At 37.7% G+C, this 18,589-nt stretch overlaps 3 protein-coding genes across 6 annotated transcripts; 1 reads left to right on the top strand and 2 right to left on the bottom strand.

The window, feature by feature from the left end:
- Window positions 1-129: 129 nt before the first annotated feature.
- LOC104800252 lies at window positions 130-7,856 on the bottom strand. Its single transcript, XM_010523023.2, has 8 exons — window positions 7,074-7,856; window positions 6,332-6,418; window positions 6,165-6,236; window positions 3,873-5,845; window positions 3,293-3,500; window positions 2,447-2,926; window positions 553-2,181; window positions 130-456 (listed from the first exon to the last, which is right to left on the bottom strand). The coding sequence occupies exons 1-8, from the start codon at window positions 7,407-7,409 to the stop codon at window positions 400-402; spliced, it is 4,842 nt and encodes a 1,613-aa protein (XP_010521325.1). The 5' UTR covers window positions 7,410-7,856; the 3' UTR covers window positions 130-399.
- Window positions 7,857-7,942: 86 nt separating this feature from the next.
- Window positions 7,943-10,347, top strand: LOC104800253 (low-temperature-induced 65 kDa protein-like). 4 transcript variants are annotated; one of them, XM_010523025.2, is made up of 5 exons: window positions 7,943-8,092; window positions 8,168-8,329; window positions 8,635-9,126; window positions 9,197-9,967; window positions 10,070-10,347. In XM_010523025.2, exons 1-5 carry the CDS (start codon window positions 8,032-8,034, stop codon window positions 10,141-10,143), a joined length of 1,560 nt encoding a protein of 519 aa, XP_010521327.1. In that variant the 5' UTR covers window positions 7,943-8,031; the 3' UTR covers window positions 10,144-10,347. The 4 variants fall into 4 exon arrangements, with proteins under 4 accessions (XP_010521327.1, XP_010521328.1, XP_010521329.1 ...); XM_010523026.2 differs by having other exon boundaries at window positions 10,063-10,347; XM_010523027.2 differs by having other exon boundaries at window positions 9,197-9,988.
- Window positions 10,348-11,916: 1,569 nt separating this feature from the next.
- On the bottom strand, window positions 11,917-13,165 carry LOC104800250 (actin-depolymerizing factor 7-like). The gene is made up of 3 exons (XM_010523021.2): window positions 13,041-13,165; window positions 12,430-12,689; window positions 11,917-12,333 (listed from the first exon to the last, which is right to left on the bottom strand). The coding sequence occupies exons 1-3, from the start codon at window positions 13,041-13,043 to the stop codon at window positions 12,183-12,185; spliced, it is 414 nt and encodes a 137-aa protein (XP_010521323.1). The 5' UTR covers window positions 13,044-13,165; the 3' UTR covers window positions 11,917-12,182.
- Window positions 13,166-18,589: the final 5,424 nt, after the last annotated feature.

Genomic DNA, 18,589 nt, shown 5'->3' with positions numbered 1-18,589 from the left:
CAATAACATATGTGCAGTATTTCTTCTCTAGGAAGTTATAATTAAATGCCTAAGTTTCAGCATTTTCACCAAAAATGTTCATCAAAGAGGGAGTATAAGGTTACTCATATGCAGCAGAATATAGGCTCTAGTTCTATCTTTATCAGAGCAGGCTTACCTACGAAAGGATAGATCAGATCTACACACCTACAACTCCAGTTTAAAAACGGATCCCTTAAGTATTTATTAAACTTAATTTTGTCTTTGCTGTGTTACCTATTTGGTAGTAACAGAGATATTTTTATACGCGGGGAATGAGATACCGACCTCCAAAATCTGAAACACCGAAGTTGAATCTGTGGCCACTGAAATATTGTTGCTGCGATCTTAAATGTTTACACTGAAGGCATGATAAATTCCTTATTTCCAAACCAGTTTTGTTTGGCTTCCTCTTCCATTCACTGCAAATGATAGGGACTGAAGAAAAACGGACATTAAGGCAGAGAGCAATCACCAAAATAGTAAAATTTCACTCATGTAGCATTTGTACGTTATGAGAAACAATCTGTATACCTGCTTTGCTCGCTTATCAACCGGTGTCCATGACTTAAGAGGCGAGATTAAAGATTGCTTAGATTGCTTCTGCTTTTTCTCTTCTGGCAAATTATTCAGTGTTTTGCCTCCTTTGTGCTTGAAAAACTCTAGTATTGAAGGACTCTTCCTCTTGGTACTGGTTGCTTTCATTGTGTTTCTTGGAGATTCCAAAGTAGTAATAACAAATGCGGGACGAGCTTTTTGTCGTGCTTGACTTCTTTCTCGGATTCTGTTAAGAAACTCAATTGTCCAGGGTGAACCTTGTTGATTGGACGAATGAATTGCATTTGATAGCGGAGTTTTACCACAATGTGATATCTCTTCTCTAAACGGCAGCTCTGTAGACCCCACAGATCTCTGCGTTAAGACCTGCTCCAAAAGGATCTTCTGGCGTTTTGACGGAAAATTATCATCATTGTCATGCAAAGCAGCATGTTTATCATTTATATGGGAAAATTCTCTTGGATCGTTGTCAGCGGTCAATCTATGAGAACTAAAGTTGATCTCAGCCATGGTTGATCTCAACCTCGCAGTTTTTGGCTTTCTTGGAATGTCTTTGGCTGCATCAGAACCTGAAGAGGGAAAGTGCCTAAAACTCGTAGAAGGCAAAAAATCTTCACCCAGAAATTCATTATCTGCATTAATAACTTCACCTCTGTTGTCTGCAATGAAACTCCCTGAGTTCCCAATCTCATGCGATGTCGGTTTTTCTGCTTCTGAATACTTACATCCTCGGTTCTGGTTCATGAAATCATCATCTCTTAAGGGCAAACTCCAATTTTCTGCCGCAGAAACCCCAGGAACATTGTTACCTACATCAAAACCTTCTAGATCCTTTTGCCAAAACGTGCCCTTTAGTGACGAACCAGGTTCTGGGTGGTAGTCAAATATACCAGAATCTCTAGTTAGCCAAGAATCATGCTTGAGGTGTGCATCAGATAATTCAGTCAAGGGCTCAAAATGGAGTATCTCAGGATCTCCAGATGGCCATGAATAATCAAGTTCAATCACTCCAGAAGGATTCATGTGTGCATCAGCTAGTTTAGTTGAGGAATCAAAGTGAACTAGCTCGTCCGCATCACTGTCAACTTTCTTAGCAGCATCAGTATACTGCTGCTTTTTCGATGCAGAGAGAACACTAAAACGGTATGTGTCTGAGTCTGCTCCAGAAGATATGGAAGAGGAGCTTTCTGTCATAACAGATTTGGAATCCTCCCTCGCACCATATCTGCAAAGAGCAGTAAACAGATCAACACTCTCCTCTGAAACATTACACTCTTTCATCCTTTGAACCTTGCTGTCACGTGGAAGCTTCATGAACTCAATTAGTGGGCTACCAGATGACAGAATCGCATGAGAAGTCAGTGGATTAACCGAAGGAAATTTGGTGAGAAATGATTCTGCAAGAGATTCTGACTCGAGCATCTTTGCCTGGACTTGGGTCAACTCGAAAGGATATGTGATGCACCTCAGTATAATTTCATCTGTTAAATCAGTTGACGATGAACAAAAGATCTGCAAATTGATTCCCAGGCTAGCTGCTGCTGCATAGAGCTCATCAGATGATTCCATTATTGTGGTCAGGTAGCCGGTTTCCCCCTCAAAAACCTGTAGGAAATTAAACATCATGCTCAAGGAATTGATGTGGAATCTCACTTTCCAATTCAGAGGGAACTGTAATCTGTAGCAAAGACCTAGCAGGCTAGCATCTGATTAGGTAGTAGGCCTTGTCGTTTCACTAAGCCAGTGTCTCTATGGTTTTACAGTAGGGCTCCTAACATGCCAAAAATTATTGTACATAAAGAAATTTCACAAATTAAGGCAGGAAACAAAGTTCAGTGCCAAGCAATGCCAGAGAAGGACAAGTAATTACCATAATGCAGCAGCTGAAAGTAAAACTCAACAATGTCAAAACATTGGTTGCGATATCCCCAATCCACGAAAGTGAGCTTGAGGAAGCACGACCAGCTGCCGCAGATCTCGTGCTGATATTTTCACAATCATACCAGAGTAAGCAAACTGCAGAACTGAGCATTAGATCCACAGGTATATCTGAATCGCGCTCCACAACTTGCACTCCTTCTTTCTCCATTGCCAAAATCTTTTGGTATGTACTTCTTCTGGATACTATCATTTCCTTGTCAGCATTTCTTGTATTCACAACAACCACAGCTCTCAAGCCAGAGACAGTTTCCTCTTGAATGAGACCACTTTTGCCTCCAGATTGTTGAGGCATGGAGAAAAGTTTAAATTCATCTGTCGCTTCTGATGATCCTACAGAACATACATCATCAAGTGGAACAAAATTCAACAGTTCTTCCAACCATCCAGTGCTTGTCACAGGATCATCTACCTACGATAGCCATGTAAAAATGGTCGTAAATAACCATACACGGAATATATACATCCATGCAAATAATTATAAGAACACTGCTATGCAAAACTATGGAACATCATAAATAACAACGAAGAGACAAACAATTTTAAGTTCATGTACTTGCTTGAATTAAAAAACTCAAGTTCTGTTGGTTCCACAAACCATTCAAGATTACAAAACATAGAGATTTGCCAAAAAGCGAAATGTAAGGCTCATGAAAACATTTTACAATACCACAGTTCTTGGTTAGAATCCTTGAAACATCGACTTTTTTCGTCATACATACTAGAATCCATACATGAATTTCCATAGTGGGAAAACCAAGGATTGCACGATGCTCACCTTGGTCACATTAGGATTATGAGGTATTGCGACACCTTCACAAAGCTGTTCACATGCACTGGACATATCCAGTTCCACTTTTATGAAATGGAAACAAGGAAAGGGAGGCAACTTTGGGAAATCAGAGAAAATTCTGGCTGAGGCATATGAACCTCCATATTCTACAACGATGCTGAAACTTTCAAATTGCAAAGTGGGGGAAACTTGCCTTGAATAAGAAAGAAAGAACTAGTTAGTTTAACTGCTCCTCAAGAAACTAACAGAGACTGAGACATGATGAACAGCAAATATATAGAGCTCATGGTTTTCAGCGCATAAAGACCCAAAAGGAAAAAGAAAAGAGAGCAATTACACAAGCAGATGTTACTGTCTACTGTCTACTGTCTTTTAGGCATGTGAAACAATGCAACTTACAGATCAGACTACGTCCAGGGATACTCCACATCGTTCTCAAACTTACAATTGATAATTTTGGCAACTCTAGGACACTGTCCACCAATTATTAGGTTTCATTTCCAGATTTCAGCAATAAAATAAGGAAGCTTTGATAAGGATACCATTGGAGAAAAAATATACTTACTTGTGTGCAACAATTAGACAATCTGAACTCAGCAGGGAACCAATTTCTGACATCTTAAACTCTGTGGCTTGATTCTCATCTGCTTGATTTGCGACTGTAGATGAGGGACTGTTGAGAACATTGTAAGATAACCCCATAGACATCAACAGCCTCTTCAATGAGGACCAAAAGATTTGATCAGCCAAAATTAATGCTTTGGAATTAGTCTGAGCAAATGTTGACTGCAAAATTCCCTGGATTAGAGCTAGTGATGGATGTGATCTTGTGATGTCGATGTCAACTAACATTCGAGCTCTTTCAATTGATGAGTAGAGCGCGTGCAATCCTAACTTCATGGGATTTGAGCTCCGACATAACTTGTTAAGATACAGGTGAGCCACATGGATGCCAAAGAAACACATATACCATGTCATTTGTTTAATTGCCAGTAGTAATGCAAACATGAAAGTCTTAACATCTCCCCCTGAACATGTTTTCGAGATATTTGCCTTCCTTATGCAGTCCATCAGCTTTCCTTTTGAAATACTGAGCAACTGATGTCTATCTGCTGATAAAGCTGAAATTAACTCCTCTTCATCCTTCAAAAGAGCTAAATAGCTCTTCTCAAAATCCCGGGCAAGGGCAACAATATTATCTGACAAGCCGACTCTGTGGAAAATGACATTCTCTGTCTTCAGGTGCATTCCACCAGATGTGCATGAAGCGTTTGAATCACTGGAAATAATTGGATGGTTTTCAGTCCTGGAAGCTTCCAGTCTAGAGCCAACATTCTCTTCAATCACAGCTTTCTGAGGATTCATGAAAAAAGCTAAGTCATCAAAGGCTGACATTGACTTGAACAATAATGTAGCCTTCTCAGCGTCACCATCCCTTCCATATTTCCCAGTTCCTAGTTTTGGACAAGAGTCGTCCAATAACTCTCCTGAGGTAGGAACAAAAGTATGATCATCAAGTGCAGAATTAGTATTAAGAGGTTCTTTGCATCTTTCTTCACAAGGCTCGGTAAAAGCCGTATCAGAGAAAACAAAGTCAAAAACCCATTTGTCTCCTTCTGAAAATTCCCAATCAAATTCAATACTGCACGAAACTATTTCATCACAAGCGTAACCACACAATGGTACTTCGCGGCTGTGTATATTTTCCTCCAAAAGATGCCAGTCCAAGTATATGTCATTAGATGCGGGCAAAGGTTGGTGCTTTAGCTTTGACAAAACATCCTCAAAAATGAGATCCAGTGATCTTGTCTTTTCATGGTCACACAAAACTGGAGTAGGCAACGACTTAAAGATGCCATCTGTGAAGGCAAGTTCAGGACTGACAACCAATTCAGTGAAATTCTTAAAGTTCATCTCTTCCCTGAACATGGAGTAGCATGATTCTGGTTCAATGGCTCTCTGAAGACAAATGAAGGCATCAAAAACATCAGATATCTCGATATTTAAGATCTGAATTTCCTCAAAAATTAGCAAAATCTTGGTAAAGTCATTATCAAAACACAGCTTTCCCTGATCAAGTTGAAAGATTCCCTCAGCTTGTGGTGTTTCCAGGATAGTTAAGATATTTATTTCAGCAAATGTACCCAAGGCTTCCCCTTCAGACTGAAGACTCTGGTTTGAGTGGTAATCATTGGAAAGGATCTCTAGTAGATCATTTTCCACAGAAGGCATAAGGTCCTTAGCATCAATAAGGAGAAAATCCGCTTTCCCCTTTTGAGATTCAATCGTTTCAAGAACAGTAAATCGTTCATTCTCAATAGGCAAGGTTGACAGTATGCTCAAACCTAATTCATCCACTTCTAGAAGAGGAAACCTGTCATCTCCGGAGCGTTTTTTATTCTTGAGAAAACACTCCTCGTCTGTTAACAAGGTATTTGGTTCTGTGAAGTAATTTGAAGAAATATAGTCAACAAGATAGATCTTTTGTTGAATCTCATATCTGTTCTGCAGGGTAACATCTGACTTGCCAAAGTTATCCTGCAACAAATAGGCAACAATAAAGTCAATATGACTGGACATGAAAATCCAGAATCACCACTACGAAGTCAAGAAATTTGAATTATAAACTTTTAGATTGCCTCTTTGATAGACCATCCGTAAACTTAGCCCTTTGAAGTCAAAAGACATTTTCTATCTAAAAGGTGGACAGGAAGGCTCTTTACTTAGCTCTAAGAAGAGCGGCACATCCTTGTCTACCATCTTACAAAAAGAAAAAAATGAGTATTGCATGTGAGAACTCTAAGCTTTGACTTAAATCGAGGACTGCAAGTTCTTTAACTCTAACGTGGGGGTTTACCGGCTCAGTATCGACCTCTAGAACTTCCAAGAAAAATTGTAGTTCCTCCATCTTGGACAAGAGCATGTTTTCCTGTATATTATTAAATAGAAAATTTATGTCATAAGGTAAAGAAGTTAAAGGTCAAACTATTTCGATAGCCCATGTTTACAACAATTAAGAAGTACCATTTCAAAATCCAATTCCTGAGTCTCGAACTGGATGATTTTAGAACTTTGTGTATCTCTATGCTCAACAGCAGCTCCATTATCATTCTGCATTACATCAAATCATAGAAATTACTGTAAACATTTTACCTCATGCTACCTCAAGTTAGAGTATAAAACTCCATAGCTTGAGATTGAAACTTTTTTGAAACTTTTTTAAATGAAGTTTTTGTAGAGGGGGGAAATTTCAATGAACTTTCATCAAGAATTTCAGTTCTTTTTTCTGCATTCAAATCAACTATACTGTTGTACAGACGCCTCATCACAACCATTAGAAATTGCCAACTGAAGATAGAAATCACCACAGGCATCAGAAATTATCATTGGAGAAAAATGGACCTAGAAATCTGCAAGAATTTGGATATTCACCTAATGCACATGATCTAGCAATCTAGCTGAATGTTCGCCTCAAATAGGATGTGCGAGCGAATCACAATTCACAATACGTAATTGGTAGAGGTTGAACCACCAGCCTCCTTCATACAGGTGACAACTTGGGAACTTACAAAAGTACACAGTCACTTCTAATTACAGACAAAAGCTAATCAAGCATGACAGCAAACAGTCAAATACATGGTTAGATTAAGACCAACAGAGAACAAGCTATTCATATCATATCAGAGAACATGACACGACCAATCAAGCAAAAGGAAAACAAACAGAGAAACACGAGAAACAAACTCAACGATGTTAAAATTCTCACCTCCCGGAAGTGAGAAGCTCCAAATCCAAGGGACCTTGTATCGCCATAGCCACAACCTCGGATCGGAGAGTCATTGATCTCAAAATCTCCGTACTCCTCCACACCGAAGCGATCAGGAACCACATCGAACAAGAACTTGGACAAAGCAGCTTCAATAGGTAACTTTCCGATCGGGACATGAAAATCTTCAACGGAACCAAATAGGATACGCTTATCTTCCTCGACGGAGAAGGGATGCGACTGCGATGGGAGAATGTCAGCAACCGGTAGATTCAGGAAGGCTAGGGTTTCCGATGCCCAAGAGAAGTAATCGATGTTGAGAAACCGAGCTCGCATCGTAGGTTCGCAGGTTCAGGCTTTCTCAATCGTTCATCAGAGAGGAGCTGATGAGGAAGAAGGGGACTAAGAATTTGAAATTGGCGCCTTAATGCTTTTACCGATGTTTGTCGATCAAAGAAAGAGAACGAAGCCTCGGCCAGTAGAGACCTCACAATCACGTCGTTTTCCAGCTCTCTACAAGCACAACGTGCCATTTTTCTTCTCAGACACGTCACACAGTGCGCTTGCACTAATTCTGTACAGTGTGTAGTTCTCAATTTGAACTCCTTGAGAATCTTGTCGGTGTGCCATGGATGAGGCAGATAATAGAAAATTATATCATCCATCACGCCAATATCAAATGTTTCTAAAATTGGAAAATAAAAATGACAATATTGTGCATAATCTCGTAATATAAGTTCCCATCATTACTCGGATAGAGATTAACAGGAGAGAGCCACGTAAACAACAAGAGCCTAAGACGTGGCGCAAGAAAGCACGGCCATGTACCGTCCTCATACTATAAAACCTTACAATAGTGCCTCTGGTTTCCTCACAGAAGGTTGCCAAGAAAAAACAAAACAAGGAAGAAGAAGTTGGGTTTATTTTCCCGGAAAAAGATTTGCTGTTTGGTTCGGATATGGATTCGCAGTTGACTCGTCCTGATCACATAGAGACCCCCATTAAAATTCGCCATCCAGGTACGTGAACGGGTCGTAATTACCAAAAAAAAAGTTTTTTTTTGTATGTATAACTCTGTGCTCGATCGGTTGCAGAGGAAGAAGAGCACCATGAGAAGGGGACAACCAAAGTGTTGAAGAAAGCAAAGGAAAAAGCTAAGAAGATAAAGGACAGTCTTACCAAACATGGTCACCATCAAGAAGACGATGGTGACGACGACGATGACATCACCCGACCCGAAGCGGATGGTGCACAGAGTATGTTCCTTTTACTCTTTACTAATCATTTGTCCTATTTGGTTTGATTCGGTTTTTTATATTTTCGATTTTTTTGGTTATTTTTTTTAATTTGATTTAGTTTGAGTTTAATTTTTTACGGCTTTAATAAAATTATATTGATTTAATTTTTATATCAGGTTTAGTTTGTATACGTTTATATTTCGGGTTATTTTATTATTAAATGAATTGGTTTGGTCGTTCCGTTTTATTTGGATTCGGTTTGGTCGGGTTTTCTATCCTTGTACCTTACAATTGTTTCATCCGATCGGTTGTGTTGCAAACAGTGTATGAATCTGCCGCATTAAGAGGTGGCGTGACGGGACAACCGGAATCTCTGAGTCATCCGGGAAAATCTCAGATTCCGGCACCGGAGGAGATTGTTCCTCCGGGAACAAGGGTTTTTCCTGTTGTCTCCTCCGTTCAGACCAAACCGATTGAACCGGTCAGAGAGTCTGAACCAATCCATGGTTTAGATTCTTCTCATGGCTTTGGAGAACTCGCTCATCCTACGGCCGTGTCTGATATATCGGACCGAAAAGAGAGCAGAGAGGCTCATCTGGCGCCGCATAACACGCCCGTGCCTCTACTGTCCGGAACAGAGGATGTTATTAGAATGTTTGTTCTACCTGAAGAACAAGATCCTCTTGGTCAACGGAGGGTCAACCTTTACATACCTGAAGGGTTAGAGGAAGATCCTACTGCTCCTGGAGGAGGGTTTGGTTCTTCTGGTGTAGTCTCGAACTATCAGACCAAAGTCACTGATCCCACCGGAAAAAGTATGAAATTTTCATCGAGATGTCGAGTTTTTTGTCCCGAATTCGTTGATATTTAACCGTGTGTTTTCAGATGGTGAAGAAATTGAAGTGACATCCATCATCGAGTCTCTGGGTAAGATGAGTGTGATATCAGGGCATGGATCGGAGAGAGAATCGCCGATGAGAGGCGACGAGCACAATGTGAAATCAGGGCATGAAGCGGGGAAAGATTTGCCGATTAAAAGACATGAACTTGATGTGAAATTAGGACATGAACTAGTGAAAGATTTGCCGACAGGAAGCCATGATCAGTTCTCACCTGAATTGTCTCCTCCAAAACCTTTAGAGAATCCTACTGCTACAGAAACGGAAGTTTTTTCGACTCAGGCTATGGCGGCGGATGATGAGGACATGCCAAAGCAGAGCATCTATGCCGAGAAAATCGTCTCGGCAACTTTAGCTATAGCTGACAAAGCTGCAGCGGCGAAAAATGCCCTAGCTTCGAAGTTAGGTTACTCCGGTAGGGAAGAGGAGGAAACCCCAAGATCCGCCATGGAATACGGCAAGAAGATGGCGAGTACCGTAACGGAGAAGTTAACTCCGATATACGAAAAGGTCAAAGAGACGGGAACTAGGGTAATGACGAAAACGCCCCTTTCGGGCGACGGCGACGCTCGAAAAGGGCAAGACAAGGGGGTGTCGGCGAGAGAATACCTTGCGGAGAAGCTGAAGCCAGGAGAGGAAGACAGGGTTTTGTCCGATGTGATATCAGAGAAGCTTGACTTGGGTGGAGAGAAGAGGAGATCAGAAACGGTCACAGACTGGGAGGAGACGAAGACGAAGTCCGCAGAGACGACTCTTGGTAGGAACTGAGAACGCGAAAGTAAATATTGCGTCTTGGAAAACACAACCTCAAACGCTGTGTGTTTTGTAGGACAAGTACCTAATGTTTTTAAGTTTGTAGGGACCCCGTTCGGGCTGGCGGGAACGATCGGAGGTGATGTCGAGGAAAGAAAGCTCCAAGAATCTGGGAACTGAGATTTGGGTGTTTCATCTTTTAATATGTACGGGTCTTGTGTCTTTTCTGCTTGTGTGGGTTCTGGAACAATGTTGCAATCTTTGATTTGATTGTCGTGTAGTTACAACTTACTACGTACGGGTTTCTTGGAGGAATGAAGTATGAACTGCTGTTTAGTCCTATCTTGTAATAATAAAAAAAAAAGCCACTAGCGCATATGAATTTGCAGTTGGATAGTCTTACGAAGTATGTCACACCCAGTTGAAACAACGAAAGTAACGCGATAAATAAGTTTGTTTTAAAAAAATGTGATCATATTTTCGTGATACTATTTAATTCGAGGGTAAAACTCTAAAAAAACTTTCAACTAACCTTTAAAAATATATACAAATAAACTATCTAACTTGAAAAACTATCATTTAATCATTTAATCATCATACCTTGTAACTTGTTGAAGTTTTTCAAACTTATAATTTGTCATTGAATAAAACTTTAAACATGCAAATTATTGATCTAATAAATTTTTGATCGGTTTGACCATAATTTTAGACGATCGGAAATCTACGTATTGACAGATTGGTGATGTCACCTGATATGTATATTTTTAAATTAAAATTGTTGATGTGTATAAGTTGACATCAATAATTCATCAAGACGTGAATTTTCGATCGCCTGATATTATGGTCAAATCGGTCAAAAGTTTATTAGAGTAACAATTTGCATGTTCGAGATTTTATTTAGTGATAAGTTACAAGTTTGAAGATTAAATGACAGTTGAAGGTTTATTTATATATATTTTTGTAAGTTGGAAGTTTTTTAAGGATTTTACCCTTGACGGATATTTGTATACAGGTATGTAAACCATCCTTATTAGGTAGAAATATCAGAGTTGTCTCAAAAAATGTACAAGTGGAAAGATTACACAAGACTCCTCCTTTGAAGACCACATTTATTTTTGTTTGAGGACACCATTTATTTTTCTTTAAATTATTTGTTTGATAACTTTATTTTTTTATATAATTTATTTATTATTAAAGATTGTTTCACAAATAGATATCATTTTAATTTTTTAATTTTTTATTTTAAAAATAAAATTTAAAATGTTATCATAATATTTGAATTTGAATTTATTTTTAATAATCATTTTTTCTTTATATAATTTGACACTAAACATTAATTTTATTCAAATATTGAATATTTATTTTTAAGTTTTATATTTTTTCATTATTTTATATAAAAATTATCATTTATTTTCATTTTTATTTCATGTTATTAACAACATTTTTATATTTGAATTGTAAGTTTAATTTTTAATTCAATATATAGAGATAGAGTTAGAAATGTGATATAGTAAATTAAATTGACAAATTTATAGATTTGTTAATTACTTTTTAGTTTATTTATTTATTTTATATTTTAAATTATATTAGAATTACTATAATATAACTATGGTTAAATATTAATTTGGTTAAATTAGTTTATTTTGGTTAGGGTTTATTAGGGTTTTTTTTTCTTTCACTCCATTGTATTTAAGTAATGATCTGGTTGATCAATGAAAACATAGCAGAAAATATTTTCAAAATTTATTTGTGTCAAAATGGTATTAGAGTCTGGTTCAATTAAATTAAACTAAATTAAATTAAAAAAATTTAGTTTATAATTTAATATCGTAAATTATATTATGATGTTTCGAAATTGTTTGAGATGGCTGTGAGAAATATATATGGTTTATGGAAAATTTGTTTTCCAAAATTCAATTCCCAATAACAAGTGAAATATTTTTGGAAGTCTGATCGAGTAATTTGTGTTGCAAAAGTAATACATGACACGAACTACATGGTTTTCAATACAAAACCCAGAATGCCACCGGAAATTTTAATTTAAACACCAAAAAAAGGGTGGAGGAGGAAGAAGAAGAAAGAACGAATCCAATAAAATTACACAACACGGAAAAATAGTTTCTTCAGTATTTATGCAGAAATGCGGTAAGATATATAAGGTGATGATGGATGATGGATGATGGATGATGGATGTTGGATGATGGATGATGATCATCTATCTAGAGAGCTCGGCTCTTGATGATGTCGATGCTCATCTCGCTAGGATCCGTGGCCTGCAACTCCACCTGAATCCCATCTAGTTCCCTCTTGAACCTGTCCTTTGAGCTTGCATACACCATCTTCATCCTCACCCTCGATGAATCCGGCGACCTATATGTATATACACCATCCCATATACATGTATATGTTTCATTAACTGTGTCAATATATATACACATTCAAACACACACATATATATATATATACCAGGCGATGAAGAAGATCTTGCTCTTCTGGCAGTTCTCGGGGGTGGTGAAGTCGAAGTCGTAGACGGCGTAACGGCACTCGTTGACGGGAAGAGAATCAGCAAAGTCGTCGTAGGTGTCGTCGGGGCTACCGAGTTTTTCGACGACGACCTGTTGGCCGTCGATCCTGAATATTATGTATCTGTAGTTCCTCTTCGCCTTTAGCTCCTGAAACTTTAGCTTGCACTCGTCCTCCACCGCCATCCCCGACGCCGCGTTCGCCTTTTTTTCCCATCAATCAATATATTTTTTTTTGTATGGAAAAAATATATCCGGAAAAAGATAATCTAATCTTATAATTATTGAAATATCGAAACAAATTGTCTGTGCGTTATTGACCAAAAACGTGAGTACAAAGAGAAACACACGATAAGTATAACAGAAACACAAAAGCACGTTAATAAAAAAACATGTCTTGGATATGAATACGATGCGTGCATGCATGCAATATGCTACAACGTCTAAACATTCGAAATATCTACGATACGAACGGATTATGATTAGATTTGTATCGATTTTACAAACATGAAAATAATAATAATAAAAAAAGGAAAATCGGAGGAGAGAACGTACCATGGTTCTCAATAGTTGAAGGCCGACAAGAGAGAAGAGAGGTTCTATAGGGTTTGCTAATTAGTCTGAATCGAATACCCTTTTCTGTGAAGGGAATGGGGATGGGGAATGAAATGAGAAAAAATCGAGAGATGGTTGGGGTTTGAAGGAGATGAACTCGGACAACCATTGGCTCCTATTTTTATTGTTTCTCTTTTTCTTCCTCCTCCTAATTATGTCTCTTTTTCTTTCATCTACTAATTTTAGCATATTATTACCCTTCATTTCAAATACAAATAGTGTGTGTACAAGTGTACACACTGGTGTACAGTGAGAAATAATCTATTTTAAAATGGGCAGGCCCATGGGCCGTTAGATTTGGGGTAAAGCCCTCGTATTCTAAGCCGACGTCGTTTGGCATCACTTCACAGCGGAAGCGCGTATCATCCACGCTCTGCTCCCGCGCTTGATAGAATCAATGAATTTAAAGAAAGATAAGATAAAAAAAGTTAGAAGCAGAAAAAATATAAAATATACATATATTAATATAATTTTTATGTAAGTTTTATAATTCATACTAATTATAACATACGTTACATTATCAAAGTATTTCACTTTCAATTCATTTGATTAAATTTTAGTTTTCTATTATTAATTAATAATATATAGATTGTTATATAAATAATTACGGTTTTCTATGTATATATATATATAGTTTTTATATTTAAAGAATTAACTTTTTCTTTTTCCAGATTAATTATTTATATATAAACATATACTATTCTAATTAAACTATATAATCTATGATTCTATATATATATATATATATATATATATATGTATTGATATGAAAATGCCTTCGGCTAGCGTCTCGCACCTTGGGTTTTTGAATCTTTTGTGCGGGATTATTACTTAAATAGCCCAGATGTGTCACAAGAATTTCTTCTGTACACAACCAAAAAATACCTAAAAAAACGTTGCAGTTTGTACCATACTTTTTATGATAAAAGACCTAAATACCTATTTAATGAAACGGTTCGTTTTGATTGAAAAAGAAATGAAACGTGTTTTCGCTTGAAAATCTGATATTAAAAACGTGTGAATATTAAATATTGAGACAAATTAAATGTGCTTCTCTCTCATCTCTCTCCCTGTGATCATCCTGATCGTGCGCATTTCCGTCAGCCATTGAAGCTCTGTCGGAGCTTTAAATCAAGCTTGTGATCAGTTTTTTTTGTACTTTCGAAACTAAATCTCCTATACAGATATAATGAGAGTAAAACCCAATCATTTTAGTTTATTATTTTGCCTTAAATTCTGTTCTAGGGTTTCATTTAAATGTCTAAAATTTTTGGGTTGTTGATGAAAATGACAAATTTCGGTTCATTTGACAGGATTATGGATGGTTTTGAAGATTGTTATACATGTATTTGTATCGGTATGGTGGTTTTTGGGGAAACAATGATGATGGATTGTTTGAATGGAAGGGAAGTGATGATTGTTCGAAGACAATATGCATTTTTAACAAAGCAAGTGAAGTAACACACGAGGAACTTGTCGGAACTGTCTGTGCCCAGCTAACCGTTGATTTAGGAAAGACGAAACTGAGTTTTGTTCCAATTGTAATGGATGGAAACCGTCCAGAATATATAGTCGATGACATGGGAGTGAAATCTTTCCTATTTAGCAAAATTAATGGACGGCGAGGATGGTTATACGTAGAGCGAAAGGATGATGATGGAGTTGAGCTAGAAACGTGTGTTTGTGAAGTTGAGTTAGCGGTTGATGTGAATGGAGAAAAAGGAAGAGAGATTGTTGATGGTAATGGTTTAGTTGTGGATTTTGTGGTAGGAGAACAAGATGAGGAAGAAAGAGAACACAATGATGTGGAAATGGGTGTTGATTATGATGTGGTTGAGCAAGAGACTTTGCATGATCGTATACGACACGAGAATGAAGTGGTTGTTACGACCGACAATGCTAGAGTTGAAAACACGACAGAGGTAGCTACTGAAGTTGCAACGGAGTTAGGGAATGCAGTTACAATACAGTTAGGTACTGAAGTTGCAATAGAGTTAGGTACTGAAGTTGCAGATGATGGTGGAAGACGTGTAAGTGGAACCGAATGTTTCTCGTTTGAAGACAGATTGGGTTTTACGGTAGGAAAGGAATTTGACAGTAAGAAAGAGCTAAAGATGAAGGTAATGAAAGCTTCACATGATGCATGTTTTGAATATTATGTATACAAGTCCGAATCACAGATATGGGAAGCAAGATGTCGATTCCGAAGACAAGGTTGTATGTGGAAAGTTCGAGCAGTGGTTAAAAAGAAAACTGAGTGTTTTAGAGTGATGAAGCACGTGAATGTCCATACATGTACACCGTTGTTACAACCACAAGAGAGAGAAGAGAAAACAAACAATGGTACAATAGAGATGGTTGTTGCTTATCTCAAAAGACATTTTGCGGGACAAGTTGATCTTCCTAGAGTGAAAAGGTTGATGTCTTTGGTGAGCAAAGCTTATAAATGCAAGGTTTCTTACATAACGGCATGGAGAGGAAGAAAACAAGCTCAAAATGCTGTTTGGGGGAATCCGGTGGAAAACTATAATAGGCTTTCGAGTTATTTCCATATGTTGAAGGAAAAAAACGAGGGTACGATAACGGAGATACAATTTGAAGAAGATGGACAAACTTTTAAGTATGCATTTCTTGCTTTGGGTGCTTGCATCAAAGGGTGGTGTGCAATGCGTAAAGTGATTGCCGTAGACGCAACATCTCTAAAAACGTCATATAAAGGCTTCTTGATTGTCGCAACAGCTCAAGACGGTAACCGACATTTATATCCACTAGCTTGGGGCATAGTTCATACAGAAAATTATGCATCTTGGAATTGGTTTATGAGGAAATTGGCAGGAGTGATTCCTGATAGCGATGATATGGTTTTGATTTCGGATCGACATCAAAGCATCGCAAATGCTATTCGTGATGTGTATAGGAGAGCTAAACATGCATTTTGTGCGTATCACATTTCACAAAATATCAAGACGTTAGTCAACAAAGGAGTATGGGGGAAAAAAAACAAAAACGGAGACAGTGTTGCTGGGATGTTCTACAAGTGTGCAGAGTGTTATACCGAGAAAGAGTTTTTAGAACTGTGGGAAGATTTCTGCGAAAGGTTAGACAACATAAATACTAATTTGCGACTATAGTACAACTGTTTCATAGGTTGAGTGAGTTTATGAAATTTTCTTTGTGCAGGTTTCCGAAGGTTGCTGAATATTTGAACAGGAGTGTTGAACCTGTTAAATGGGCAAGGTGTTACTTCCCTGGTGAAAGATATAATCTATTGACAACCAATGGCGCGAAATCGATTAATTCCGTGTTGAAGAAGGCGAGGACATTACCTTTGCTTGGTTTGCTTGATGTGATAGTGGACAAAACAATTGAATGGTGTTGTAAACACAGGGCCTGTGCATTTTCAAGTACACAGGAATTGACGCCTGAAGTTCATAAGGAGTTACATAGGCAGTATAGAACGTCCAAAGCGTTTAGTATACGAGAGATAAACCGCAATTGGAAAGAATACGAAGTGACGGAGGACAATGGGAAAACGTATTTCATTGATCTTGGAAAGAAAAGTTGCGATTGCAAAGTGTGGGATGTTGATAAATATCCTTGTTCTCATGCGATAAAAGCTTTGCATGAGCACAGTGACAAAGAAAAGTTACTTGAGTATTGTTCATCGTACTATACGAGGGCCACATGGGAATTGTCATATGTTGATAGTGTGTACCCAATTTCTGATATTTCTCATTGGGAAATTCCTGATCATATAACGGAGTTGAAAGTCGATCCTCCTGCTATAAGAGACCGACGTGTTGGACGCCCGATGACGAATCGTATAAAGAGTGCGGGGGAAAAACGAATAAAGAAGAGAAAATCGAGATTGAAGGTAGGTGATTCGGAGGAGGAGAATGAAGCACATTCAAAGAGGATGAAGACTAAAGACTACGAAGTCCGGGTGCAGTTACGGGATGAAATGTAAACCATGTTTATATATTTCATCTTTTAACTGGACGACTTTTTTGGAACTATTTTGTCGCTACTATATTGCCACTTTTTGTAATATGTATGTTTGGCAAGAGGGAAAAATCAATGGAAAACTCTTTAAAAACCGTGAAAATCTGTCTTCGGGGGCCCACAAAAAAAAGTCAAAAAGTAGACAATGTGGTCGTTGGATTTTGTCCTATTATAAACCAAAACCAGATAATTGCGACTTGCTTGTAACTCTGTTGCGATTGTTACATACTTTTTGAAAGTGGGTAAAATTGCATAAATTATTACGAGTTTCGTTAATGTAGTAATAATTACATCCATGTAGTGATAATTACATCCTAATTAAGGATAAAACATGACATTATGGGGTCACATGACATTATGGGGTCATATTTTATGACATTTTGAAAATTTCATTACTTTCTCTCCAAAGTAAGAGTTACACATTCATATCTACATAGGCTTGCTTTCATATTATGTTTGTACAAAATTTCAAAAGTTCTTAAAATATTAAATGGGTGCAATTTAATGATGTATTTACACGTACTTTTATATTTCTCATTCATCCCTCGACGAATTTTAGACAAATAAACAATTTTTTCAAACTTACGACCAACTGAAGTCGTAACAACGTGGTAATAGAGTCATATATTAGTAGTAAATTGGATGCAACTAAGTATTAAATAAAAGGTTTTTCGAATGTTTAAAAATGTCATGGGCCCACTTGTCAGAATTGTGTTACTCGATGTTTTTTCCATCTGTGGGGTCCACTGTGCTGAAATGTTGACTTTTTTCTGAGGTGGGGACCACATCGCAGAAAGTTTTCTGATCTGATGGTTTTTTTGTCTATGGTTTATACGATTATAAAATTTACATAATATTTTTTGGCATTACTTGTTTGTTGCGACTTCTATAGCCCTAACTTACGACTTCTTGCAGATTGTTTTTAACAAGGGTTTACTTAGTTTTTTACAAATCCAAACCTGTCACAATTCACAAGCAATAAATCGGTTGTGTACAAACAACCATAATCCACAAACTACTCACAAACATAAAAGACCATAATCCACAAGTATAACACAAACATACAAACCACAAACTGAGTTCAAAGGTCTACGAAACAGAGTTCAATTGTCTAGGTACCAAGGACATAATTGCAGAAAACTGAGTTCATAAAATTGATAGACTTCATTGTATCCGCCCATGGATACGTCTTAATCCAAATAGGCCACGACCTCTACCTCTACCTATTCTTCCCCTTCCTCGCGATCTAATGATTCCACCCTTCGAATTGATAGACTTCATTGTATCCGCCCATGGACTCGTTGTTTTGGATGATGTTTTTCTGACTCGTAATAACCTGTCAGTTGGTTTGTTCGGCCTCACAATCTCTGCACCTTCTTCCTCGACCTCCCCTCCATCATCATCTGTTTCAGTTTCTTCTCCCACTCTCTCAGCCTCTAAACCCTCTTCTGCTGCAACCTCTTCTCCCACTCTCTCAGCATCTACCC

The sequence above is a fragment of the Tarenaya hassleriana genome, unplaced genomic scaffold (genome assembly GCF_000463585.1).
Source record: "Tarenaya hassleriana unplaced genomic scaffold, ASM46358v1 Cleome66, whole genome shotgun sequence".
Lineage (NCBI taxonomy): Eukaryota > Viridiplantae > Streptophyta > Magnoliopsida > Brassicales > Cleomaceae > Tarenaya > Tarenaya hassleriana.
Note: the sequence above shows the minus strand (reverse complement) of the source record. Positions and strands in the feature narration are given on the sequence as shown.